General features: G+C 39.5%; 1 protein-coding gene across 6 annotated transcripts in view; it reads right to left on the reverse strand.

The window, feature by feature from the left end:
• The window catches only part of MAGI1 (membrane associated guanylate kinase, WW and PDZ domain containing 1), a 900,270-nt gene that overhangs the window by 164,734 nt on the left and 719,049 nt on the right, over nucleotides 1-16,487 (reverse strand). For all 6 annotated transcript variants that reach the window (XM_006862111.1, XM_006862114.1, XM_006862112.1 and 3 more), the window contains exon 3: nucleotides 4,365-4,484. In XM_006862111.1, the coding sequence (XP_006862173.1) occupies nucleotides 4,365-4,484 (120 nt within the window). The remainder of the gene's footprint in view (nucleotides 1-4,364; nucleotides 4,485-16,487) is intronic.

Consider the following 16,487-nt stretch of genomic DNA (forward strand, 5'->3'; position numbering starts at 1 on the left):
CACACACACACACACGTTGTTGTTAAGTGCCATCAAGTTAGTTCTGACTCACAGTGACTCTGTATAGTATTTCTAAAGTATTTCCCAGGAGTGGGTGGTGAGTTTGAACTGCCCACACCTTGCAGTTCAAATTGACCTTGTGGTCCAGCACTTACCTTACAGTGCCACACTTTTGCTGTTGTTGTTGTTAAGTGATGTCAAGTTAGCTCCAACACAAAGAGACCCCACCCAGAGCTTCTGTACAATACAGTATAAACATATAGTTACAGATGCAATAGGAGCATGAGAAGTTTGAAACATTATGAGAATTCCCAAACTATGATACAGAGATATGAGGTGAGCACAAGCTATTAGAAAAATGGCACTGATAGATATTTTTGCAAATCGAAGGTTTGCAAATCCCTGTGACAAGTCTTCCAGGGCCATTTTTCTAACAGCATGCTCACTTCAGATCTCTGCATCATAGTTCAGGAATTCTCACACTATTTCAAACTTTTCATTCTGCTACTGTACACTTCATATACTACAGTATAATGTAAACATGATTTTATGGTACATCATATGACTCGCTTTATTGCCATATTCATTTTATTGGGGTAGTCTAAAATCAAACTCACAATATAGCCAAGCAATACACAGTATGCTGTATGTATAACCCATACACCAGAATACTTGGCAGCATTTGTAAAATAAAATAAAATAAAATAAATGAAAATGAAATAGAACCATAAGGGGCAATGTAGAGAAGATTTCTACAGGGCTTAGTAAGTAGAGCAAGAGTAGAGTAAAATAAATAACAATACAGGAATATGCACCATTTACAAAGAAGTTAAATGAAAACATGTACTAGAACTTACAACAATGATTATCTGTGGGGAGAAGGGCAAGCAACTGCTATTACTCACCCTAAAATAATTTTTAGTTCTTTATTATAAGAACCATTCCATCATAAACAATTATTATTTTTATCTAACTGTTTGATAACCATCTTGCTTTAAAGAATGTTTTATGCTGTTGTGGCAGACTTTTTCCTGTCGGGGAGTAACTGGGATCTGGGAAGTTAAGAAAGGTATTTTACTGGCAATCTGCTGGTTTGCCAGCTATGGAATGGAGAAGGAATCCACTTGGATGGAATTTGCAGAGCAGTCATGTGTATAAACACAAAAACTAATGCTGACGGAGCTCTGGTAGCACAGTGGTTAAGATTTGGGCTGCTAATCTCACGATCAGCAGCTCGAAACTACCAACTGTTCTGTAGGAGAAAGATGAGGCTTTCTGCTCCCATAAAGATTTACAGCCTCGGAAACCCTATGCAGGATAGCTATGAGTTGGAACTGACTCCACGGCACAAAACAACAACAACAATGCTGACAGAGAGCTTACATGTGTCAGACAGTCTGCTAAGCCCTTTTCCAATTACTGTCTCATTTAATCCTATCTGTGAGGAAGGCACTATTATTATCCTCATTCTTACCAAAGGGAAAATGGAGACTTGGAGCATTAAGTAACTTGCCCGAGGGCACACAGCTCAGAAAGTGGTCTGGGAGACATTACAGCTCCAGCAGGTTACTGGAGACCCTGCTCACTTGTGAGAGCCCCACAAATACCACCCACCATGACAGAGCTGATTCAGGAAACGTAACAACAGAGGAAAGAATCCAGGTGGCACAGAGGTTAAGTGCTCAGCTGCTAACCAAAAGGTTGAGGGTTCAAACTGACGAGTAGCTCTGAGGAAAAAAGATATAACAATTTACTTGCATAATGATTTCAGCTTAGGACAGGAACCCCTAGGGAGTGGTTCTAACTGTCCAGTAGGGTCACTATGAGTGAAAAATGGACCATATGGTGATTATTTAAAAATAATAATAATAATAATAACAACAAAGAGAAAGTTCTCGAAAGAGGTAACCAGCTTGATCCCCAGGACAGCACCTGACATTTAATAAAAATTCCATTTTGCCTTCAGCTTATTAGAGTCATCAGAATATACATTTTAGTCAGTTCCAAAAAACATTATAAGCAGTCTCAGATAGTAAGGAAATGGTATCATTGAAAGGCTGAAGAACGTTTTATAGTCAAATGGGTAAAAATTAGAATCCTGAGCAAACAAAAATTTCAAGTCCATATTAACTAAGCAACATTCACATAAATAGGTTTTTACATAAGAAAATGACATATTTTCTGAAAATGTTTCTCTATTGCCACAAAGCCTCAGCATCCCCACTTAAAAAACTGTGATAATAACTACCTCTTCTGCAATAATGAAACTAAATAACAAAACAGACTGTTTATCATATGGATGTTAAGTGCCGTTAATCAGTTCCAACCTATAGTGACCCTGTATAGGGTTTCTGAAGAGTGGCTGATGAGCTTGAATCACCAATGTTGCAGTTCAAGCTGACTATGCAGTCTTGTGCATTAACCCAGAGCACCACACTAGAACTCCTTGTCACATAAACATTTCAATTAAAAGTTTATTTTCCTACTTTCCCAAACCACAGTCGAAATCACATCATTTTCATTTTCTAGCTAGTATTTTTTGCTTGTAACAACCATTTCCACACCTAATTCCTCCAAAAATGCAAATGGTGGGGGTGAGTCTATTAGGGGACTGTGGACTCAACTTAGAGAGGCGGGGGGGGGGGGGGGGAGCATAATGACTGAATTCTGATAAAGACAAGTTACTTTCTGTTATTTCACTTTCTCAGATTATTCTTACTTGCTCCATTATCTGCCATTTGAATTTTCAATAGAATTCACATCTACACAATAACATGTTAAAGAAGCTCTGGGAATATCCATTCAGTCTTCTCCCTTCCATCCCCTCACTTCTAGACCTCAATAGATCATTTTTGTTCAACGCATTCTCGATTCTCTTCCCAGTCCACAACCATCCACTGACAACCCGAAATTCCAAGGAACTAAGCCAATTGTTAACAATACACAAATGAAATATCCACAAGTTCACAATCAGGGATGTGAATATCTAAATCATACTTCAATGTATATTCATAATTTGTAAATGAGTAAGGAGCTCTGGTAGTGTAGTGGTTACGAATCAGGCTGCGAACCGCAAGATCAGCAATTCGAAACTATCAGCTGTTCCGCAGGAGAAAGATGAGGCTTTCTGCTCCCGTAAAGATTTACAGCCTCGGAAACCCTGCACAGGGTCGCTGCGAGTTGGAAACAACTCCAGGGCACATAACCACCAATAGGTACAAGAGAACACTACTTGAAGATGATCATTCATGAGTATTAATTAATTCTCCTTTAAAAAATTATCTATGCAAAACCAAATGCTCAACTCTAAAATAAAGATTAGAATGTAAAGGGGCAAGGGAAACTAGATTAATGGAAATGGAGCAACCAGAGTGGAAGTAATGAGAATGTTCATACATTATAAAAAATGTAACCATTGTCAACAAACAATTTGTATACCAATTGTTGAGTGAGAACGTAAACTTTGACTGAAAACACAGTACAATATTAGTTTAAAAATATATGCAAAAAGCAAACACTACTCCTTTTTTCCCCTTCCCTGGAATATCAAAACCAGATACAGCATACGTTAAATTCATGATCATTACTTGACATCTGGCCACAGCCTGTAACAAGCTCTATTATCACATCAGAACTATGTCTACTTTGTACTCGCTCCTTATTTTCAAGTTTAATCTATAAAATGCCATTGTGATGGTCCAATGAGTCCAAATTTTTTGAGTCTATAAAAAAGATGTTGTTGTTACTAGGAGTTTCTAAGTTCAAGTTTAACTCGTAACGACCCAATGTGACAGAACAGGGCTACCCCATAGGATTTCTTAGGCTGACACCATTCCGGTAAAAGATTCTAAGTTCTTTCTTGCATGGAGCCCCTGGATGGGTATGAATTGTAAACCTTATGGTTAGCAGGTTAGAGCTTAAACAATTTGCCAAAAAATCTTTCCACAAAACGGATACAGATAACTTAATTATGTGACCTGCTCATAATTAGAAAAAGGTCTATTAAAAGCCCTATAACTGGCAAAACAAACAAATAATAACACTATTCATTAAAGAGTAGAACACTATAAAGTTTATAACTTTGTGAAGAACCCTTATTTTTTCTCCTCTGCTTTCTAAATACCATACATACCCTGTTTAACAGCATTAGCATTTAAATCAGAAAGTTAAATGAGAAAACACCTATAAAATATATATGTATATTTAAAGACCTTATTCCAAATTTTTTTTATGATCATTAATCTTATTACTGAGCTCTGAAGCCTTCTGTATTTGCTTAGTCCTCCCTAGTTCATAAACATTTTTCCTAGGTGACTCGGGATCCTCAGGGAAGAGACATCATGACTGCTGAGAAAACAGCTCACCTTCATAGGTGCCAACTTCCAGAAGAGTCCCACTCTGTTCCAGGTCCAAGAACTCCTTCACAGTCAGAAAGTTATAGTCCACGCCAGACACCTCTCCCTCTCTTGGAGATCGGGTTGTGCCTGCAGCAGAAAAGACAAAGGCACGAAATCCCATCAGTCAACTGAAAAAAGGAAGGTCCACATGCAAATGTAATTAAAATAACCTGTTCAGTAAGCTGGAATACCCAAGACTCTGACGACTCCTATGTTCAGACAGGGACCTGGTAAAGGCAACTTCTCTCTAATAGCATATTAGGAGAAAGAGAAAATCATGCACAGCTAGTATTCAGGGAACATTTTTTTAAAAAACAAAACTTTTTTTTTCCCGAACTTTCCTCTAAAAGGCATAAAATGAAAAACTGCACTGAATTTTATACAGAAAACAGTCACAACCAGCAGCTTTTAGAACTCCAATAAATACTACACTATAATCTACCTTAAGCTCAGAGCCTAAAGGGTTTATAATTTTATCACAGGCCTTGAAATTTTTCTTACCAATACATCCGGTAAGTTCCAATGTAATAAGCCCTTTGAAGAAAATGACACACACTGTGTAAACACATCACTACAGAAATGTGATTGCCCAAGATCTGTGGTTGGACATCTCCCAGGATTTAAAATGCTGCTGCTCTTCATGTAATTAATATGTTTGGTAAAAAGAGGCCACCCCTAAGTTCTGACAAGCTAGAAAAAGTACTGTATTTGTTAGAAAATTCCTTCTGTGAATTAATCTTTTCAGTTCTCAGTTCCTTCAGCCTCTGGAGTTTTTAAGTCACCAAAAACTCAGGTGATGCTGGGCTGTGGACTTAACATTGTATCTAAATTCCACCAAAAGTGTAGATAGAATAAACAATGTGGTTTACATATGTATCAAGCAAAGAAAATGAACCAAGAAACAACTATGCAGTATGTAATAGGAGCACTTCCACCACCTGTCTGTCAGTTTGTTCTATTGTTGTAGGCTGCATATTGTTGTGATGCAGAAAGCTAAGATACTGGTATTCTAAATATCAGCAGAATCACCCTTGGTGGACAGGTTTCAGAGGAATTCCCAAACCAAAACAGACTCAGAAGCAGGAGACGTGGAATTATTTCCAAACGTTTAGCTTCTGAAAACCTTATAAATCCACCCATTAGTAAACGGAACATGGAAAGTATGAAGTATGAATCTAAGAAAATTGGAAAATGGCAAAAATGAAACGGAACACATAAAAATCGCTATTCTAGGCATTACTGAGCTGAAATGGACTAATCTTGGCCACTTTGAATCAGATAAGCATACGATTTACTATGCCAGAAATAACAAATTGAAGAAGACTAGCGTTATATTCATCATCAAAAAAGGTCATTTCAAGATCTATCTTGAAATGCAAATGCTCTCTGTCATTGGATGATATCAATATGCCTACAAGGAAGCCCATTTAATACCACTATTATTCAAATTCATGCACCTACCACTAAAGCCAGTGATGAAGAATCTGAAGAATTCTATCAATTTCTGCAGTCTGAAATTAATCAACATGTATTGATAATTACTGGTGATTGGAATGTGAAGGCTAGAAACAGAGAAGAATCAGTAGTTGGAAAATGGGAACTTGGTAATAAAAACAATGCTGGAAATCAAATAATAGAAATATGCAAGATCAATTTGCATAATGTTGCAACATCTTATTCTTTGTAAATACCTTTTTTAGACATAAAAGGAGATGACACACATAGACCTCATCAGAAGGGATACACAGGAAACAAACTGACTATATTTGTTAGAAGAGAGGGTGGAAAAGGCATCAGCTAAAACAAGGCCAGAGGCCCACTATGGAACTGACAATCAAATGACCATAAGCAAGTTGAGAATGAAGCTAAAGAACATTCAAACAAGTCCACCAGAGCCAACAAATGACTTTGAACATATCCCACCTGAATTCCAAGATCATGTCAAGAACAGATTTGGTGCGCTAGACACTAAAGACCAAAGACCAGAGGACTGGTAGGATGCCATCAGGAACATCATACAGGAAGAAAACAAAAGGTCATTAAAAAGACAGGACCTGAAGTTAAAATCAAAATGGATGTCAGAAGACACTCTGAAATTTGCTCTACAGCACAAACATGCTAAAGCATACAGAAGAAACAAGGAAGTCAAAGAACTGAACAGAACATTTCAAAGGACAGCCTGAAAAGTCAAAGTCAAGTATTACAGTAAATTGTGCAAAAACCAGGAGTTAGAAAGCCAAAAGGGCAAAATACATTCAGAGTTTTCCAAGCTGAAAGTACTGAAGACAAATTTAAGCCTCAAAACTTGTAATATTAAAGGATTCTATGGGCGAAATACTGAGTGATGCAGAAAATATCAAAAGAAGATGAAACTCAGGCAAAGGGTATACCAGGGTTGTATCCTTTTATCTGTATGATGAGCAAATAATTTGGGAAGCTGGATTAGATGAAGAATGTGGTATCAGTATTGGAGGAAGACTCATTCACAATCTGCAATATGCAGATGATATAACTTTGCTTGCTGAAAGGGAAGAGTACTTAAAATACTTACTGATGAAGATCAAAGACCACACCTTTCGGTATGGATTCCATCTCAATGCATAGAAAATAAAAGTCCTAATAACTGGACCAGTAAATGATATTATGATAAATGGAGAAGAGACTGAAATTGTCAAACATATCATTATGCTTGGAGCCACAATCAACACTCATGCAAGCAGCAGCCATAAAATCAAAGAACACTGCATTAGCAAATCTACTGCAAAAGACCTCTTTAACATGTTCAAGAGCCAAGATATTTGTTTGAGGATTTAGGTGTACCTGATTTAAGCCATGATTTTCAATAGCCTCAAAGGCATGTGAAAGTTGGACAACGAATAAGGAAGACTGTAGAAAATTTGATGAATTTGCATTATGGGACAATATTTTAGGTATCCTAGACTGCTAAAAGAACAAACAAATATGTGTTGGAAGAAGTACAGTCAGAAAACTGTTTAGAAGCCAGGATGGTAAGATTTGTTTCTCATACTTTGGACATGTTATCAGGAGGGCCCAGTCCTTGGAGAAGGACATCAGGTTTGGTATAGTGGAGGGTCATCAAAATAGAAGAAACCCCCCAACAAGATGGACTGACACCATGGCAGTAGTAATGGGGTCAAGCATACCAACAACTGTGATGATGCTACAGGACCAGACACTGTTTCATTCTGTTGTGGGTAGGGTCACTATGAATCAGAAGCAATGCCACAGTAACAACAATAGCAACTAGGAGTCAGTGTTACTTATTATGGAATACAAAACCAACAACAACAAAATAGTGATATCTGCTCCTAAATTCTAATGAGAGAATTTAAAATACATGGCCTATTTTGCAAGGCCTATAGTGTTTTTTCCTAGAGTCATACTTCCTATATTTTATATTCTGATTACAAATGAATGCTTACAGCTGATTGTTCTCATTTTGAGTCATACCACATCAGCAAATGAAGATCCTGAAAGCTTTACTCCCTGCATGGCATTAAGGTCAGCTCTACCTCCAGGAGTCCTGGTGTGTCGCTGTGAGTTAATGCACCAGACTGCAAAGCTGTTTGAACTGCAACATTGGGAGTTCAAGCTCACCAGCTGCTCCTCAGAAACCCTATCCAGGGTCGCTGTGGGTTGGAACTGACTCAATGGCACCTAACAACAACAACAACAACCACCCCAAGGAAAAAGTTCTTCCCCAATTGTACTTCTGGTGTGTTCCAAACTGAGGAGCTCATCTTCCAGCATTTTTCCATATGTTGTTGTGTGCCATGGATTCGGTTCTGACTCACAGCGACCCTGGTACAGGGTTTCCGAGGCTGTAAATCTTTACAGGAGCAGAAAGCCTCATCTTTCTCCCACGGAAAAGCTGGTAGTTTCAAACTGCTGACCCTGAGGTTCGCAGCCTGATTCGTAACCACTATGCTATACCAGAGCTCCTTATTATTTCATATAGTGCTGTTCATAAGGTTTTCACTGGCAAATTTTTTCAAAAGCAGCCTGCCAGGTTCTTCTTTCTACTCTTTCTTAGTCTAGAAGTTCTACTGAACCCTGCCCACCATGGGTGTTTGAAATACTGGTTACATCGCTTTCAGCCTCACAGCAACATGCAAGCAACCACAATATAGTAACTATGCACCAGAGTTATAGACTTTCATTATAGTTACTCAATTTGTACGTTGAGAAAATAATCCAAAAAGGTGGACTATATGAACAAGATCATGGCATCAAGATTGGAGAAAAAATCATTAACAACCTGTAAACACAGATGGCCAACGTTGCTGAGTCCTGGTGTGGTGCTGTGGGCTAATGCATCAGACTGCAAAGTCATTTGAATTACAAAGTCGCTGGTTCAAGCTCACCAATGGCTCCTTGGAAACCCTATACTGGGTCGCCATGGGTCAGAATCGACTCAACAGCACTTTACAACAACGATAACTCTGCCAAAAATAAAGACCTGAAGAGCTTACTAATGAAGATCAAAGACAACAACCTTAAGTATAGATTATAGTTCAACATAAAAACAAGAAAAAAATCTCAACATAAGGATAAACAACACTATAATGCAGTAACTGTGCAGACTGGGCAGTGTTTCCTTCGGCAGCACACTGAGTCTTTATGAATCAGAAACCACGTGATGGCCCCTAACAACAACAATATCATGACAAAGGGAGAAACTATGAAAGTTGTCAATAATTTCATTTTATTTGGATCCATACTCAATGACGCTAAAACAATAAAAATCCAAGAAATCAAATGACAAATAGGACTGGGCAAATCTGCTACAAAGACCTCCTCAAAATGTTCAAAAGGAAAGATGTAACTTTGGGGACAAAGATACACCTAACCTAAGTCATAGTATTTTCAGATTGTCTCATATGCATGAGCAAGGAGTTCTGGTAACAAAGTGGTTACGAGTCGGGATGCTAAGCTTTAGGTCAGCAGTTCAAAACTACCAGCTGTTCCGCAGGAGAAAGATGAGGCTTTCTGCTCTCATAAAAATTTACAGCCTTGGAAACCTACACAGGGCTGCTGTGAGTTGGAAGCAACTCCACGGCACACCACCACCACTATATGCATGAGGAAAGATGGGACACTGAATAAGGACTATTGAAGAAGTGATACATTTGTATGAAAGGAATGGTGAAGAATACTGAACATACCATGGATTGCCAAAACTATGAACAAAGCTTGTCTTAGCTGCTAACTGAAAGCTTGGATTGGAGATAATAGCCAACTTAGAAGCACACCAGGACAAAGGCCTGCTCGTCTACTTTCAAATACCAGCCAATAAAAACCCTAAGGAACACAGTTCCATGGGTTACTATGAGTAGGAGTCAACTCCATGGCAACAGGCGATGATGGTGCTTTCAGGTCAATATTTTCCACTTACTATAGGATTTCTCCTGATTCCTAGGATCTCTTTGCTGAACTTTATATCAACTAAATAAACACCTGTATTGCTAGCACCTGTGATGTTCTTAGTAATATACAGTTTCTAAACATTTGCTCACATGAATGACCGTGTCCACACACCTACACTAGAGATCCATAATGCTTGTCTTAAGAAGTCAAAAACGTCAACAAAATTTTCTACTGTTCCAATTTTCCAATATTAGAAATCTGATCATTTAAAATAGCCACGAATAGTTCAAAGAACCGATGTATTACAAATTTTTTCTCATTAGTACATCCTAGATCCATCTGTTTCAAGATGCTTAATTTGCCGAAGTCTATTCTTTGTACTGGTGTGGCACAGTAGGTTAATGCGCCAGACTGCAAAGCCATTTGAACTGCAAGGTCGATGGTTCAAGCTCACCAGCTGCTCCTCGGAAACCCTATACAGGGTCGCTATGGGTCGGAATCGACTCTACGGCACTTAACAACAACAATTCTTTGTACCAGAGTCCTGGTGTAGTGGGTTAATGTGTCAGATTGCAAAACCATTTGAACTGTGAGGTGGATGGTTCAAGCTCACCAGCTATTCCTTGTAAATGCTATATAGGGTCGCTATGGGTCAGAATCGACTGAATGGCACTTAACAACCACAACAATTCTTTTTACTGCTTCCCAATATGTTCTCATTTTTGGCTTTTCTGGCAGACGATGATGAGTATCTTTTAAAATTATACTCAGATGCCAGGTACATAGGAACAACTCAAGAAATAAAGATAATAAATGACAGACAGCTAAAGAACAGGGCTCTAGAATGGGAATGATAAACTCATGGTCTGACACACCAACTTATGGTTTTAGAAAAACTCCTTAGCTTTTGTTATTTCTTATTGATCATCTGCTGAATAAGGAAAATAAGAAAACCTACTCTCTAAAGGTTGCTGTTCATACTGAATGTGCTAATAATTTTAGAGCACTAAGCTTAATGATCATTGGTGAATATTACAGTTCATTGTCAGAATGAACTCAGTTGGTAGAATCTTATAGGTCAACTAACACTATAATAATACTCACTGACATGTCATATACTTATATTAACATATTGCTAAATGTCTTTATATACATACATATATATTTAGATATGTATAGGAAATTGGAGCTCTGGTGGACTAACATGTGCATGACCCAAGCCATGGTATTTTCAATAACCTCATATGCATGCGAAAGCTGGACAGGGAATAAGGAAGACCATAGAAAGAATTGATGCTTTTGAGTTAGGGTGTTGGAGGAGAATATTGAAAGTGCCACGGGCTGCCAAAAGAACCAATAGATCCATTTTGGAAGAAGTGCAGCCAGAATGCTCCTTGGAGGCCAGGATGGCCACACTTCATCTCTCATACTTCGGGCATACTGCCAGGAGGGACCAGTCACTGAAGAAGGTTATCATGTTTGGGAAGGTGGAGGGTCAGAGAAAAAGAGGAAGACCCCCAACAAGATAGACTGGCCAAGTGGCAGCATCGATGGACTCAAGCGTAGCAACAGTAGTGACGTTGGCCCAGAATCGGGCAGTGTTTCGTTCTGCTGTGCAAAAGGTCGCTATGGGTTGGCATCAATTCGATGGCATCTAACAACAAGGGGACTGGATAGCTTGTTAATAATGCAAATAAGGAACACGGCACTCTTGTGAGGTTGTTGTTGTTAAGTGTCATTCAGTTGATTCTGACTCATAGTGACCCTGTATAGGGATTCAGAGGAATGGCTGGTGGGTTTAAACCGTCCACCTTGCAGTTTAAACTGACCTTGCAGTCTAGTGTTCATCCTACAGAGTCACACCAGGACTCCTCTTGTGGAGTTAGGGTTGTTGTTAAGTGTTGTTGAGTGTTCAAATTCATTGTAACCCTAAATAGGGTTTCCAAGAAGCAACTAATGGGTTTAAACCATCAACCTTGTGACTAGCAGTCCAGTACTTATTCTACAGCGCCACACCAGGACTCCTCTTTTGGAGTGGTGTTGTTAAGTGCCGTCAAGTCAGTTCTGACCCACAGCAACCCTAGACAGGGTTTCTGAAGAGCAGCTAGTGAGCTTGAACCACCAACCTTGCAGTTCAAACAGTTTTGCAGTCTGGTGCATTATAAAGTACATAGAATCCTAATAACCGGAGTCCTGGTATGGCGATGCAGGACCACAGGGTCAGTGTGAACTGCTATATCCTGAGCATTCTTGAACCTGAGCCTGTTACTTCTCTAAAGTGCCTCATAAGTATGAGGGTCATCTGTGAATTCTGTGTGGCCATTACAACAAATTATTAAAACCAACAGAAACGTCAAGAGCGCCATGTGAGGGCTAGTTGGTGTCAGAATTGGTATACAGTTTGGAAATGGAGGCATATCTGAATTCCACCTCATAGGAATCAGCTTGTGAGGCTGAGGCTGAGGTTGAGGCTCATGGTGGTCCTCCTCCCTTCTTCCCCTTATGGAGGCAGAGGAGGTCAGATGCTGTTCCCGTGCATTTTTACAATCATTATAAGCATATATGGCATTATACACATTATATACAGTGTATTTTATTTTTTAAAAAGACAGAAAAATATTTTATTCAATAAATATTTGCTGAGGTCCAGTTATGTACCAAGAACTAATTTAGGCACTGAGGAAACACTAGTGAACAAGACAAAGTCCTTCCTTCATGGAACTTACATTTTACTATAAAAACCATTATTATTGAGTCCACTCCAACTCACAGTGATATTTGATAGTGTTTCTGAGAACTGAAAATATTTATGGAAGCAGATAGCCTTATCTTACTCGACAGAGTGGCTGGTGGGTTTGAACCAAGGACCTTGTGGTTAACAGCCTAACATTTCACTATAGGAGAAAGAAAACTAAAACCAAAAAAGGGTATGATTTCAGGTAGAGATCACTGTTCTGTAGGAAAACATAAAGACAGGTTTTTAAGAGTTACAAAGCTTCCTGGAGAAAGGAAGCAAGGTAGGAAAATAGAAGAGACTGGATTTTAAAGGGATGATTTGGAAAAGATAAGCAGGTGCCATTTACATTGAGAGTAAAGTAAAGGTGATGGGCAAAGCCTCCCAGGTGGAGGGAAGAGCCAAAGGCTTTCAAACTGCGACAGGCTTGGTACGTTGAGGACAAGGCAAAAGGGCATCTAGGAGCAGAGTGGGGGAAAGAGATTAGATGTGCAAGCAAGGAGCCAGAGCCTGCAGGCCACAGAAAATACTTCAGATTTCATTCTGCATATACTGGCAAGTGGGAAGGGGATCAGGATCTTGGGCCGGGGGGAGGGGAGTGGCAGGGGGTGGCAGGGGATAGAGTGGGGTTGTGCCATAATTCAAATATCATTTTTAAAAGATTATGCGGCTTTAAGAACAGAGAATGGGGAGAGAGGCAAACAGGGAGATCTGTTAGGTGGCTATTACAATGCGAGGTGAGCAGGATGGGGGTGCAGTTTAGACCAGCATGATGGAGGGAGTAAGAAATTGTCAAGTTTCTATTAGGAAATGTGGTGTTTTAAATAGCTGCAGTGTACTTCATAGGTTAATCCACTGCCAACCAGTGAATTCTAATTCACAGAGACTCTGTATCAGGTTTCTGAGACTATAAATCTTTATGGGAGCAGAAAGCCTCATCTTTTTCCGTCAGAACAGATGGTGGGTTCAAATCACCAACCTTGCAATTAGTAGCTCAGCGATTAATCCAGTGTGCTAATAAGGCTCCATACTTCATGGGAAATGTGTACTAAAAGAACATAAATTCATCACACAGCATATAGGTCCATATTCTGAAGAAAAAACTAACAGGGCTTACAGATGAATGGGCTGTGGTGTATAAGAACAGAAGAATAAAAACTGACTCCTTATTTTTTTGACCTGGGAAAATGGGTTGTGTTCTTTATAAAAATGGAGAACATTGAGGGAAAGGGTATTGGGGGGGGAAATTCAGAGTTCACTTTTGGACATGAGATGTTTAGTAAGACATCTTTGGTGCAGACACCTGCGGACAGTGGATTGCATGAGTCTAAAGGTCACAGCAGAGGATGGAACCTAAATGCAGGAGTAACCAGTAAACCACTGGAATTTCAAGGCAAGAGGCAGAAAGAGATAATCACGGGTATCCTGGAGGTTTGGATCACACACTAAAACACTGAATTTTAGAAGCTGAGAAAAGAAGGAAGATTCGCAAAGAGGACTAAGAAGTAACAGCCAGCAAGGCAGCAGGAAAGGAAGAGGGTGTGAAGTCTTGGAACCAAGTGAAAAAAGCTGTTTAGCTGGATCCTTATAAAACACAAACAACATGTATCGTATTGAGAAATTCCAGCGCAGAGCAAGAATACAATCTCTGGGAAGGTTGCTGAGAAACGATGACTCCTAACTGTGTTCTAGGTAGCATTCTCTCATACTTGGCATTTGTACCAAAATTCTACTAACTCAATCTTTCTGCCCCTTACCCCAAATAACTTTTTAAAAATATGAAGAGAAAGCAAAAACAAAAAGAAAGATCTGTTGGGTTTTTTAAGTCTTCAAAATCAGACTCTTTTTTTTTCTAATCCTACTCCTACAGTCATCTTGGAGTCTTGGTGTGGTACTGTAGGATCAGTACTGGACTGCAAACTGCAAGAGAGATTCATGGTTCAAATCCATCGGTCTGCTCCTTGGAAACCCTATACGGGGTCACTATTGAATCAGAATTGACTCAGTGGTACTTAACAAACAACACAGCCATCTTTGAGCCCTGTGGCACTGTATGATAAGCACTGGACTGCTAACCACAAGGTAGGTGGTTCAAATCCACCAGCTGCTCCTTGGAAACCCTCTACAAAGATGGCAACTTTGCCATTTCTTTCAACCTTGTTTTCAGATCCAATTTGTCAGATTTTCAAGACAACAATCACACCAGGTTCTTAATTTCCTAAGAGGATTCCAAAGAACCAAGAAGTTCAAAAACGCTACATTTGAGAAGAAAAAATCCTGGTATTGGCAAAAAGCATTTTCCCATGTAAATAAATATGCTGAGCATGGCCTTAAAATGACATTGGAGGTAGGGTGGGGCGGGCGGTAAAGTCTGCACCCATAAAACCTTCGGAGTTTATGACCCAGACAAAACCTTTCCATACTACAGGCTAGCAGAAGGTTTACTCCTAGTAATCCTCTGAGCCACCCGGCCTGGGTCTGGGCCAACAAGACCAGACCCCATTCAGTGATACTTGGGAGAAAGGGGTGAGGGAGGGAACCCCGCCTCCTCTTTTCTTGTTGCAGAATGACAGGCTGCCGGCTGGACACACGCCTGGCAGATGGCGTTTCAAAGGGTTTTCAGGAGCCATCTGGGGTGGGTACAATTATTACAAACCATGCTTCTAACAAAGCCAGAAGGGTTACTTCCTGACAGAAGAGGAGTAAAACAAATTCTATCTTGTTTTTTGAGGAGAGCATATTAAAAAAAGAAAGAAAGAAAATAACCCAGCTGACAAACTGGGTTTTCTACTGCCTACAACATTGCTTTTGACTTGTCTAGCTAGAAATTGGGCCACCGATCTCTTGCAGATCTAAGCTAAAAAAAACATAGTGCTCCTTATCTATGGAAAAAAGAGAGAGAAAGAGACACAGAGAGAGAGAGAGATTATCAAATACGAAGAAAACAACATGAAGTCCTGGAATGGCACTACAGAACAAACACTGGACTGCTAACCACAAGGTCAGCAGTTCAAACTCACCAGCCGCCACTCAAAAACCCTAAACAAGGTCATTATGAGTCAGACCTGACTCAACAGTACTTAATAATGACAAAAAACATATAAGGAACAAGGACTTCCATTTACAGAACACTTAAATGCACGCAAGGTATTACACACCTAATCAAATCCATTGTATCTAATTTTTACAAAGAATTTGAAACAGGAAGGATTTTTTTATACTTCTTTTATTGATAAGGATGCTGAAATGCAGAGAAGTAAACTAAACTAAATTATCATTGTTTGGTAAGGTGGAGATTCAGAGAAATACAGGAAGACCCTCAGCGAGATGGACTGTCAAAATGGCAGCATCAATGGGTTCAACCATGGCAACAATTGTGAGGTTTGCTATGCAACAATTGCATAGCATTGCTATGGGTCAGTATTAAAGCAATGGCACCTAACAACAATGGAGCCCTGGTGGCACAATAGATTAAATGCTAGGCTGCTACCTGAAAGGTTGCGGTTCAAGCCTACCAGCTGCTCCATGGGAGACAGATGAGGCTGTCCACTCCTAAAGCTTTAAGTTTCAGAAACCTTTTGTAATAGTTCACTTACATGGTTTAGTTTAGAGTTTGTGATACCCTACATCTGGTACGGTAGGGTAGTGGTTTAGAATCAGGCTGCGAACCACAAGGTCAGCAGTTCGAAACTACCAGCTGCTCCACGGGAGAAAAATGAGGCTTTCTGCTCCCGTAAAGATTTACAGCCTCAGAAACCCTGTTCAGGGTCGCTATGGGTCGGAACTGACTCTCCAGCACTTAACAACAACAACAACATCTGGTACAGTCACCCAAGACCACTTCTAGCTCTCAATACAATAATAAGAAACATTTATATAAAAGAACAAAACATAATTATTTGTACAGAAAAACCTTCCTTTAAAAAATACATGTTTGTTCACGATATAAGTAGATTTGTGTTATTTTT

This window comes from Chrysochloris asiatica, unplaced genomic scaffold (genome assembly GCF_000296735.1).
Source record: "Chrysochloris asiatica unplaced genomic scaffold, ChrAsi1.0 scaffold00046, whole genome shotgun sequence".
Lineage (NCBI taxonomy): Eukaryota > Metazoa > Chordata > Mammalia > Afrosoricida > Chrysochloridae > Chrysochloris > Chrysochloris asiatica.